This window comes from Cannabis sativa, chromosome 3, assembly GCF_029168945.1.
Source record: "Cannabis sativa cultivar Pink pepper isolate KNU-18-1 chromosome 3, ASM2916894v1, whole genome shotgun sequence".
Lineage (NCBI taxonomy): Eukaryota > Viridiplantae > Streptophyta > Magnoliopsida > Rosales > Cannabaceae > Cannabis > Cannabis sativa.
In genome coordinates, this window is record NC_083603.1 from 41,623,216 (window position 1) to 41,635,523 (window position 12,308).

The following is a 12,308-nucleotide window of genomic DNA, read 5'->3' on the forward strand; positions in this document are numbered from 1 at the left end:
GTACAAATAGGACCCTGAATTGATTTTTTGTCAAAATAAAGTTTAATTATAATCTGATCTAAAAGTACTATATGACAAAACTATTTACATTTTTTGTATCTGTTCGTATTAAGCATTGTCTTCAAGTTGGTTGTATTAAAAAAAAGTCATCAAAAATTAAGCTCAAGGTCCTATATTTACTATTTTAGAAAATACAGGGTCCATTTTGTCATTTAACAAAACACAGGGTCCAATCTGTAACTTTTACAAAACACAGGGTCTAAAATGGTATTTTTACATCATAATTTAGGACATCTATTTTTAATAAAGTGAGTTATATTATACATTTGTATTACTTATTTGTATCTCTATTAGAGATGTTTTAAGGGCTAGTTTAGTACGTTATATTAGATTGTATTACAAGAAATGTCACTTTTGCCAGCACATTTTTGTGCTGACAAAAGTTAGTATTGCGCTGGTAAAATAGAATTTACCTATGATGTATTGGTAAAAGGGGTTGGCAAATCAATGTTGGTATTAGAACTTTTGCTAGCATAAAATAAAAAGTGCTGGCAAAAAAGACTTTTCCTAGCGCGTAAATGTGCTGGTAAAAGTTAGATTTTAGCCGCTGCAAATGTTCGCTGGTAAAACTTTGATCTCTTTGCCAGCGCAGTTTGTGAAATGTGCTGGTAAAAGTAAATTACTTTTACCAGCACAGTAGCGAACTGTGCTGGTAAAAGTGACATTTCTTGTAGTATTATATTATATTAAATTAGATTATATCATATTTTTTTATGTAATACTATTTTAAATTTAAATTTATACTAAAATATTATATATTTAAGTACTTATAACAATCAATACCATATATATAATTTCTTATAAAAATATTACATAAAATACAATTTAATATAATATTATATAACATGAATAAAATTGTTCAGCAGTAGCTGCTTCTTTCATCAATTAGTTTATTTAACTCGAAAAAATAAAGTTAAAAGTGGGAACAAATTCATAACGACCATTGCCATGTGAATACGGCGTCGTTTAGATTCAAAAATCGAGAAAATGTACCATTTGACACGTGTGAAGACACGAAGTTAAGCTGAGTAGATTTACAGCCGTTGATCTTGCTCAAAACCACTAAACCGTTAGATTTGCAGCACGTGTCTTGGAGTCACACAAAAATTTCTGGTACGTAAAAGCCGTCTTCTTTCTCTTCCTCCTGAGTTTTCTACCTGTTCTTCCACTTCCTCTTCTGTAATTAGCTGAAACCCTCCAAAAATTTGCTTGATTTTCACTATTTGTTAGTTTAAAAACTCAAAAAGTTGAAGCTTTCAGCTCAAAACGAAGTACCTTTACAGCAGGTATCATTATTTTGATCATATATATTCTGTTGTCTATGTATATATATGTATATTTTAAAGTCAAATTGGAGCTTTTTTTTCGGTATGTGACCATTTATGAGGATTTGTAGTAAATTTTTGTTTTTTGGGGAGTTTATTAATTTAATTGTTTTTTCTTTTATTTTAGGGTTTTTATTTAATGACTGAAAAATCTGAGGCTGAGGATCTTGACCTCAATTCCGTTGTCGTTTTAAGTGAGCTTACAAATGAGATTAATGGAGCTAATAACCAAGCAGGAGCTGTAATAATGGAGGTTGATACTTTGAATGGCGAAACAAACGAGGTCAGGGATGGTGGTGTGTCCAAGAAGAGTTTGGAGAGTGAGGTGAATGATGCTGAGAATGAGAAAATGGAAGATCTTTCTTCAAAGAAAGATGAAGGTACAGATTGTGGTGGAAATGTCGGGGTTTCATTGGATGAAGCCATTGGTGCAAGTGAAGCTGAAAAAGACAAAGAAAAGGAAAAAGCTTTTGATGATGAGGAAGAAAGAAATGAGGATGTGAAGAAAGGGGCTTCTGTTGTGGACCTTCCTAGTTCTAATGTTGATGAAAATTCGAGTGTTTATGAATGTGTTGAGGCTGCTGATTCTGTTTCTGATGTTGTTAAGCCTCAATCTCCTGGAACTACTGAATCTGCAGGGCATTTAATAGAGGATACTGTGGTTGGGTTGGAGAAGAAAGCTGAGCTTTTGCCCCAAATAGACAATGGGAAGGAACTACCTGAAAGGGTTCAAAAGGAGGAGCTGAATTTTGAAGTTCATTTAGAGGCACAGAGCAAGGAAGACATGACAAAGGCTTCCAAGAGTAGTGAGAATGAATCTAAATCTTCAAAAATCGTCAATGATTTAAGCCCACTGGTGTATTCTAGAGGAAATGTTAAGTCAGAAGCTGCCTTTAAACCGGAATTCGCTGTTGGTGATTTGGTATGGGGGAAAGTGAGGAGTCATCCATGGTGGCCTGGCCAGATTTGTGACCCTTCAGCTGCATCACGAAAGGCGAAGAAGCATTCGAAAAGAGATGGTTATTTGATAGCCTATTATGGAGATTATACATTTGCGTGGAATGATGTTTCTAGGATGAAACCGTTTCTTACACATTTCTCACAAATGGAGAAGCTAAGCAGTACTGAAGATTTCCATGATGCCCTCGATTGTATTTTGGAAGAGGTTTCAAGACGGGTTGAGTTTGGACTGGCTTGTTCTTGCATACCTGAAGAAGTATATGCCAACCTTAAAACTCAAATAATTATCAATGCTGGTTTAGAAGAAGATAAATGTAGGGTAGATGGTGGAGATAGGCTTTTAACTGTAGATTCATTTGAACCTATTAAGCTTGTTGAGTATGTTAAAGAATTGGCCCAAGTTCCTTGTGGTGTAACTGAGAAGCTAGAACTCACTATTGCTCGGTCACGGTTATTGGCCTTCAATCGCAGTAAGGGCTATTCCCAGCTGCCGGAATTCAATATGCTTGGTGGGCTCTTGGAGAATGATGCTGACATTTTGTTTTCTGGAAGGACACAACATTGCAGTGAAGTGATTGGGGCTGTTGATTTGCAACAAAAGGATGATAATGTTGATGCATCAATCTCTTATAAAGAAAAACCAAAAAGTCAAGGCGAATCATCCCTTAAAAGAAAGCAAGTGTATGGCGATAGCGCACTTCCAAGTAAAAAGGAGAAAATAGTGAAGGATTTTGCTGATGAGAAGCATTTGACAACTCCTGTCAGAAAAAGTGGTTTGGAAAGCAAGCTTAGTAGTAAGAAACGTAAAGTGGGCGAAGTGATGTCTGAAGATTTGGCTGTGAATAAAAAGAAAACCATGGCTAGTGTGGATGATAACAATTCTCCACAGCTCCCAAAACCAACTTTCAGGGTAGGAGAGAGCATCCGCAGGGTTGCCAGCCAACTAAACGGGTCCAGTCCAATTCTTAAGAGTGGAGATGTCATCTGTAAAAGTAAAGCGAACATTTTGCCTGAAGAATCAAAACCCGAAAAGCTGGAAACCGAGGAGTGTCCTGATGATAAGCTGTCTCAGCTCTTTTTGGCTGCCAGGGATCCCAAGAGGGTAAACAACTCTTCCATGATCACTTTCTTTTCAGAGTTTAGGAGTACTGTTTCCTTAGGATTGCCCAGTTCAGAAATTGAGGCCTTAGGATTGCCCAGTTCAGAAATTGAGGAGTCTCTGGAGAAAGTGTTTGGTAGTAAGACTGTGAAAAAATTAACCAAGCGTGGAAGAAAATCTAACATGCCTGGATTCACTGAACTACCTTCACCAGAGATGATGAAAGAGTCCTACTGGTCTGATAGAATAGTTCGAAGCATTCCTGAGCCTGAAGATCGAAATGAAATTGAGGACCTTCTAGCTGCAAAATGTAGAGAGAAAAAGATTGACAACTCTGCCATAAAACCGCCACAAAATCCCCTTGAACAGCAAACTGATGATGAGAATATCGAAATGGAAGTGGAGAAGAGTGATAGTTTTATCGATGATAACTATCCAACAGCGCTGATTTTGAACTTCACAAACTTGGATTCGGTTCCTACAGAAACCAACTTGAACAAGATATTTAGCCAATATGATTCTTTGAAAGAATCAGAGACCCAAATCTTCAAGAAGAGCAGCCGTGCCAAGGTGGTTTTTGGTAAACGTTCTGATGCTGAAACAGCTTTCAGTAGTGCAGGAAAATACAGTACATTTGGACCCTCACTTGTGAGCTACCGCCTCAAGTATTTAAAATCAACACAACAAAGTAAAGCTTCTCCAAGTCCGAAGAAGAGGAGCAAAAAAGGGACTGAATCTGTTGAGGAGGGTGCAAATTTGATCCAACAAACTCAGAAAGTTGATGAAGATTGAACAATAATAAGTCATGCTACTTATGGTTTCATGGGTTTATAGAACCGAAGAGTGTCTTAGAGAGTGGAGATGAATTCTTTCCTAGGACAGTTCCCCCTGTTAGTTTAGTTCAGCCACTCAAGTCTACAACATGTTTATTTCTTTAGTTGTATGGCTTACTGCTTTTATTTTTATTTTATTTCACTTTGTTACTACGGTTTTCCTCCGCCATAAGTGAGGCTCCCTAATTAATTTGGTAGGAGATCAAGCACCTTCTTGACCTTTGTCTCTTTTTCAAAAAAAAAATGCTACTTATGATTTCATATTTGAAATTATTTGTTTCTTAAAAAAGATTACTTAATAGGAAGGATTAATGATTGGTTAGATGATGATTTGCAGAGTTCTTGGGGATGGATGTTAAGCCATGCTGAACATGTCTACAAGGTAATTTGTAAGTAACATGTTTTCAATGCATAATCATAAAAGCTCATGCATGTACTTTATTTTGAGTCTTATTGCTGACATTTTAATACAACCCTGTTTGTAGAGAACTAAAGAATATCAATATCATTTCATTGAAGGACTTAAAACTAGCCAATTTTCAATGGCTTATACCTGTATGGGCTATGAAGTTATACTCATTTCCTTTTAACACTGATCTGAGCTTCAACAAGTTAAATGGACAAATTCCAGACTCTCTTTTCAACATGACTAAACTTTTTGATTTGTAATATATATATTTTTTCTAGCTCCTTGATTGAATTATATCATGTTCTTCATGACACGGCTACTATATTATAATATCAGAGCAAAGTATAATATTGTTATTTCTAACCAGGTTGCTTGGAAACAATAACCTACATGGTACCTTGCCCAACAAAAGAGGGAATCTCTTCTCAATATGTAAGCTAATCACAAGAGTTATGGCAATGATTTTGAAATTGACACTCTTCTTAATTGTGATCTATATGTTTTATGCTTGCAGAGATGTATCGTACAATAATCAGGTAACCAAAGCTTGAATTTGAATTGGTCAATATGGTTTGACATTTGCTTAGGCATAGCAAGAGGTTTAGCTTACCTTCATAAGGAGTCAAGAATTCGAATTGTACACCGAGATGTCAAGTCCAGCAACATTCTTCTTGACTCTGATCTCGTCCCCAAAATGTCAGACTTTGGTTTTGCAAAACTTTATGATGATAGGACTCGTATAAGTACAAGACTCGCGGGAACCTTGTAAGACTTTCTTTAAGATAAGACTTTGTTTTGTGCTTCTTTTTTCACTCAACTTTTTCATTTTGGAGTTGTGGCATTAGAAATCCTTACTGGCAGACCAAATTCATACTCAAGCTTGGGTGACGAAAAGACCTATCTTCATGAATGGGTACTAAAACTAGATTCTTTTAATTTTTTATAGAGATATCTGTAGGAAGAAAACTCCAATGAACACACCCGAAAGCATTTCACAGAACTCAGTACCAACACACACACAAGAATTCAATGAATTTCTAAGCTTTTATTCTCTTTTAAAATGAGCTTATTACAAATGACATGAAGTAGTTAAGTCTGACAGCTCATTACAACACAATGACATTACTTAGTCACCAAATCTAACAATGTCATACTAAATGAACATAGACTTTTTAAGACTTCAATTGTTCTCTATTTTATTTTTTCATTTCTCATAATATCATTTTACATTATCAACTTTCTTATCTCTCCATACATTTTATCATTGTTTTTTAGCTCAATAGGCTTGGGATCTCAATGAAGAAGATTGTGAAATAGAACTTGTTGACTCAAAACTATCAGAAGAATTCAACAGGGAAGAAGTGAGGAGAACCAAGAGAATAGCTTTCTTATGCACTCAAGCATCACCTGCAGCTCGTCCATCAATGTCCAAAGTCGCGGCAATGCTTTCTGGAGATACTGATGCGGGAGGCACTGAAGTTTCGAGGCCCGGTTATTTGGTTAATGAGACAGATTGAACAAGGGACTGATCCTATGCTATATATATGTACAAGTACAAGCATGGTTGCAATGCCATCATCAAGCCATAATAATCCAACTCATCCAATGCTTCATTACATCAATAATGAGCTGTGAGGTTGATAAAGATTGTTATTACAAATCAAAAATACAAATTAGTTGCATTTGAATGAAACTAACAACACTTGTTATGTATGTTCATGTTTAGTTAGTAGTCTTCATAGTTTTGATTAGTTTTGTATACCAATTCAAAGTAAAGTTGGGAGTTAATGTGATCTCTGATTTGGTAAAGTTGAGAAATTTCAATCCATGGTGGATGTGATCTACAAAAAAAGCATTATATAAATATTCTTAAAGGGGATAATTGCGGCATAAGTCCCCAAAAAGTCCAGTTTGATACAAATAAATCCTCAACCTCAAAAATTGGCGGTGATAGTCCCTAAGGTCACTATTTTTGTTTGTCCGTTACTACCTAAGTTAACTGTTCCGTTTGTGTATTTTAATATGCAACGTGTTGAAGTATTAGTGGTCTACATCATAATTTTAACTAAAAATAATTTAAAAAATAAAAAATTAATAAAAATTAAAAACATCAATTATTTTTTTCATTTTTTTTTTCAGTTTTTTTCAGTTTTCTTCTTCATCTTCTTCTATCTTCTTCTTATCTCCAGCCAACCTCGATCCCAACCCCTACCCAACCCACACGACAGACTGTAATGCTCCGGCTACCCTCGACCCAAATGGACTACCGAGAATCCAGAAACCCCCAAAGCTCTCTCAGTCTCCATCTCCTCAATCGTGCCGAGGTTGGGTTGTTCTTCCGCCATTGACGAAGCTTTGCCTTTCGTTGTCAAAAATGGAGGCCACCACCACAGATCTAGCCTTCACAGTCGAAGACCACCAAGAGTTCATCTCCTCCTCGAGATACACCACAGATCTGGCCTTTATGGTTGAAGGTGAACCTAGATCTATGCGAACCCAAATCCCCTCATTCTCCTTGTCGTCCCAACTTCGTCGTCGACCCAAGAGACTCCCAACAGGTTTCAAATATTCTAGTGATTGAACATATTTTTTTTAAGTATGCATTTAGAATTGTTTGAGTGATTGAGCATTGATTTTTTTTTTCTGTAATTGTTTGTGTAGATTTTTTTCTGTGAAAAAAGATGAGTTGTATATGTTTCTTAAGGAGGTGATTTTTTAGACTTAAAAATGGTTATTGATTTAGAGATTGAGTTGTATATTTTTTTTTAGGAAGATGATGAATTTTTGATTGCTGTTGTATATTGCTGTTGGAGAAGAAACTAAAAAAAGATGAATTGTATATTGCTATTGGGGAAGAAACTAAAAAAAAAACAGAAAAAAAATGAAAAAATATTAATGTTTTTAATTTTTATATTATTTTTTAATTTAAATTATGATTTGAACGAATAATATTTCAATACGTAGCATTTTTAACATACACAAACGTATCCGTTAACTTAGGTAGTAATGGACAAACAAAAATGGTGAGGGGTAAATAGCGGCATAAGTACCAAAAGTTTTAAGTTTGTAAGTGGCATAATCCCAATGTTTATTTTTAGTGGCATAAGTACCCAATGTTTGTAAAACTGTAAATTTTCTCTAATTTTGTCCGTACAAACACTGTTATTTTCTTAAACAAGCCACATATAAGGTCTAGATTCTTGATCATTGGGTCTAGACAGAAACGTGCAGTATCCGTTACTTCTAAATGTTCCTTTAATAAATTTAAAACGGAGTCTGTATTGACAAAACTGAAGAAAAATTACAGTTTTACAAACATTGGGTACTTATGCCGCTAAAAATAAACATTGGGTTTATGCCGCTTATAAACTTAAAATTTTGGGTACTTATACCGCTATTTACCCTATCACCGCCAATTTTTGAAGTTGATGATTTATTTACATCAAAGGGACTTTTTGGGGGCAATTATCCCTTCTTAAAGAGACCAAATAAATTCGATGCCTCACCCATTATAGCAAGAGAATTTATTCATAACGGCACTTTACCATTTTTTTTAAACTATTTTTACGTTTTTATTTTATAATTTTCAATTCAATAAAACTTAATTTATATAAATATCACTTTTGATTTACACAAATAAATTCTTCCTGCGTATACAAATGAAAATGAAAAGAATTCACATTAGCTAACATGAAAAAAGATAAAATATAACAAACCAAAGAATGAAAAAACTAATTTGTAAAATAATATATCAAGCAATAATATAACAGTTTGACAAAGAAAAAAGACAATTGACATAAATTTTTACTAAATAAAAAAAAAAAACAAAAACAATTACAAATATAAACACTTGAATATTATTCGAACCAAGAAAACATATCATTTTCGAACTTTCTATAAGCACTTACAGCAATATAGAAGCACACGTAACAAGTCAATAGAAGGCGAATTAAGCACATACAACACTAACAAACATACCGAGATGGAAATGAGTGTTACTGTCAATTTTCTATTACAATCTCTTAGTAAATCTCTGTCCAATATATTGAAATATTTTCGAATAGTTTACAGTGCTGAAAATAAGTTCAAAGTTTTTAAAACGTGTAGTAAATTAGAATACTAAAAACTCTGTTTTCGATATTGTAAACTATTTAGATCTCCATCGTATTATTACAAGTTTATCAACTGATCTTTATACTAAAGATTATCATTTTTTCATGTAGCTTATCAGTTGAACTTTACCATATATAACTTGTTTTTTTCAGTTTCAGTCTAATAAAATTTGTATGAATAAAATTGTTCAGCAGTAGCTGTTTCTTTTATCAATTAGTTTATTTAACTCAAAAAAATAAAGTAGTGGAAAAAAATTCATAACCACCATTGCCATGTGAATACGGCGTCGTTTAGATTCAAAAATCGAAAAAATGTACCATTTGACACGTGTGAAGACACGAAGTTAAGCTGAGTAGATTTACAGCCTTTGGTCTTGCTCAAAATCACTAAACCGTTAGATTTTCAGCACGTGTCTTGGAGTCACACACAAATTTCTGGTACGTAAAAGCCGTCTTCTTTCTCTTCCTCCTGAGTTTTCTACCTGTTCTTCCACTTCTTCTTCTCTAATTAGCTGAAACCCTCCAAAAATTTGCTTGATTTTCACTATTTTTTAGCTTAAAAACTCAAAAAGTTGAAGCTTTCAGCTCAAAACGAAGTACCCTTAAACCAGGTATCATTATTTTGATCATATATATATATTATGTTGTCTATGTATATATATAAATATTTTAAAGTTAAATTGGAGTTTTTTTTTTTTTTTGGTATGTGACCAAAGCTATGATTGACGAGATGAAGGAAGAGTGGGTGTCAGATATGCTTCCACACTTGCAGACTTATCGCATTGTAGGTTATTAGTTAATTTTTTTTTAAAAAAATATTATTTATGAGAAATATTTAGTTAACAACATCAGTTAAATATGTATATCAGTTATGTATATATATTTCAAGCTCTCTAATTGAGCTAAAGCAATGATGAACTTATCATACCGTAATTACACTTCTGCTGCGGCATTCGACCAGGTTCTGACTCTTCTCCATTACATTAAGCTCTCAATCATCAACAACTCTCTGAAACTCAATCAAAAAACCCATGCTCGAATTCTCATTCTTGGCCTCTCACAAAACCCTTTTCTTGCCACAAAGCTAATGTCTGCATACTCTGTTTTTGGAAACTTAACCGATTCAAAGCTCGTTTTTCAGATGTTTAACCACAAGAATGTGTACTTATGGAATACTTTGATTAATGGGTATGTAAGGAATAGTGAATATATTAAAGCTTTTGAGTATTTTAAAGAAATGTGTTGTTGTTGTTGTTGTTGTTGTGATGATTATACACTTGCAACTATGGCTAAAGTTTCAGGTGAAATGCGAAACTTGGTGGCTGGGAAATTGGTCCATGGGAGGAGTGTAAGAGTTGGGTTTGATTCTGACATTGTTGTTTCGAATTCATTAATGTCAATGTATTGTAAGTGTTCGAGTTTTGGTGATTGTCGAAAGGTGTTCGATGAAATGCCTCAGAGAAATGTGGGTTCTTGGAGTGTGTTTTTAGCTGGGTATGTTGGTTTTGGGAAGCGGAGTTTTGATCAAGAATTGTTGGGACTGATTAAATGTATGCAGATTGATGGGATGAAGCTTGATGGGTTTACGATTTTGAGTATTTTGCCTTTGTGCGGTGTTGATTCCAGGAAATGGCCTGATTATGGTGGAGAGCTTCATTGTTATATTGTAAGGAATGGATTGGGTTTTGATGTTCATCTAGGATGTTGTTTAATTGATATGTATTCGAAGAGTGGAAGAGTTTTCGAGGGTAGACGAGTTTTCGATCAAATGAGGAGTAGAAATGTGTATACTTGGACAGCAATTATCAATGGTTACACAAAGAATGGAGATTCAGATGAAGCTTTAAGTCTTTTCCATGAGATGCAAGTGAAAGATGGTATAGAACCGAATAGGGTAACTCTTTTAAGTGTTCTTCCTGCTTGTAACTCTCATGGTTGTTTAAGAATTGGCAAACAAATTCATGGTTTTGTAGTAAGGAAAGTACTGAATTGTAATGTGTCTTTATCCAATGCTTTGATCGATATGTATTCAAAATGCGGGAGCTTAGATCTTGCTATACGAGTTTTCGAGGATGAGTCGTTTTGTAAAGACGCAATCTCTTGGACTTCAATGATTTCGGGGTATGGATTACATGGAAAGGGCGAGGAAGCTTTGTCATTGTATTCTAAGATGGTTCTTCAAGGGTTAAGTTTGGATACAATAACAGTTGTAGGGATTCTTTCAGCTTGTGGAAGATCGGGTTTGATCGATGAAGGGCTTAAAATCTATGACTCAGTGATTAATGATCATGGAATCAAACCAACAGTTGAGATCTGTGCTTGTGTTGTGGACATGCTTGGCCGATCAGGGCAACTCGATCAAGCACTAAATTTCATCGAAGGAATGCCTGTTAAACCCGGGCCAAGTGTTTGGGGAGCACTTGTTAGTGCTTCTGTCATACATGGGAACACTAAGATGCAAGAACTAGCTTATAGATTTCTTATCGAAATAGAACCCGAGAATTCCTCAAATTTTATTTCGATATCGAATTTGTATGCTTCTTCAAAACAATGGGATGTTGTTGCTGATGTAAGAACAAAGATGAGAGAAAGTGGGATGAGGAAGGAACCTGGGTGTAGTTGGATTAACATTAATAGTACCACTCATTGTTTTTATGTTGCAGATAAAGCTCATCCATGTTCATACTCAATTTATGAAATGCTTGAGAACCTTAAATTTGTTATGAAGGGTTCAAATCAGTCATCTTCTGATAATGAAATTCAAACATAGATTTTGGCTTTAGTGATTTAAGAAAATTTGATTGAAAGCAAATTGAATAAATCTGTCTGTACATTAAACAAGTCTATTTGGCCTTATCTATTTGAAAGATAAATGAAAATCAAAGAAAAACTAAGCAAATGTTGAAAAGTAGAGTTTTTCTTTGTTTACTTTGGATTTTGGAAAGAGAAAGCTTTTTTTTTTTTTTTTGAAATGAAATAAAACTTCATTAAAATTTAGCATTCAGAATACAAAAGGTCCTGAAGATCAGGAGATAAGTTATGAGCATGAATGATACAACCAGAAAGGAATCGAGAGTGCCTAGCCACATAGTGGGCAACTCGATTAGATGATCGTTTAATAAAATTAACAGAAACATGTGGAAGATAGGAAAGTAAATGTTTACAATCATTGACTACCAACCCAAAAACAGAGGACATACGATTAGAGGTACGAATGGCCTGAACGGTGAGCATAATTTCAATCTCAACTTTATCCCAACCCTAGTTGCTTTTATTTTTGTATATTAATTGTAGTGAATGTTTTTCCAATATTCTGTGATTTATTCATTTTGTATAATGTTCGAGATATTAATTAATTACATAACGTAATAAATAAGAAAATTACTGCATAGTGCATGTTATCAATAGTTTGGAATAAAAAAAATAAAAACAGAAAGCGCCCACCGTGGGGCTCGAACCCACGACCACAAGGTTAAGAGCCTTGCGCTCTACCAACTGAGCTAGACGGGC

The 12,308-nt window shown here is 34.5% G+C and overlaps 2 protein-coding genes, 1 long non-coding RNA gene and 1 other non-coding gene across 6 annotated transcripts; 3 read left to right on the top strand and 1 right to left on the bottom strand.

Annotated features, from left to right (window-relative positions):
• The first annotated feature begins 1,093 nt into the window (after window positions 1-1,093).
• Window positions 1,094-4,495, top strand: LOC133035346 (PWWP domain-containing protein 5-like). 2 transcript variants are annotated; one of them, XM_061111142.1, is made up of 2 exons: window positions 1,094-1,346; window positions 1,513-4,495. In XM_061111142.1, the coding sequence occupies exon 2, from the start codon at window positions 1,525-1,527 to the stop codon at window positions 4,234-4,236; it is 2,712 nt and encodes a 903-aa protein (XP_060967125.1). In that variant the 5' UTR covers window positions 1,094-1,346; window positions 1,513-1,524; the 3' UTR covers window positions 4,237-4,495. The 2 variants fall into 2 exon arrangements, with proteins under 2 accessions (XP_060967125.1, XP_060967126.1); XM_061111143.1 differs by having other exon boundaries at window positions 1,193-1,346; window positions 1,622-4,495.
• A 985-nt stretch (window positions 4,496-5,480) lies between these two features.
• On the top strand, window positions 5,481-6,495 carry LOC133035348 (uncharacterized). Its single transcript, XR_009686606.1, has 2 exons — window positions 5,481-5,599; window positions 5,962-6,495. It is a non-coding gene; the product is annotated as an uncharacterized LOC133035348 (long non-coding RNA).
• A 2,662-nt stretch (window positions 6,496-9,157) lies between these two features.
• Window positions 9,158-11,709, top strand: LOC133035350 (pentatricopeptide repeat-containing protein At3g12770-like). Of its 2 annotated transcripts, XM_061111146.1 has the most exons (3): window positions 9,158-9,409; window positions 9,515-9,582; window positions 9,940-11,709. In XM_061111146.1, the coding sequence occupies exons 2-3, from the start codon at window positions 9,517-9,519 to the stop codon at window positions 11,566-11,568; spliced, it is 1,695 nt and encodes a 564-aa protein (XP_060967129.1). In that variant the 5' UTR covers window positions 9,158-9,409; window positions 9,515-9,516; the 3' UTR covers window positions 11,569-11,709. The 2 variants fall into 2 exon arrangements, with proteins under 2 accessions (XP_060967129.1, XP_060967128.1); XM_061111145.1 differs by having other exon boundaries at window positions 9,515-11,709.
• Window positions 11,710-12,235: 526 nt separating this feature from the next.
• TRNAK-CUU (transfer RNA lysine (anticodon CUU)) lies at window positions 12,236-12,308 on the bottom strand. The gene has a single exon. It is a non-coding gene; the product is annotated as a tRNA-Lys (tRNA).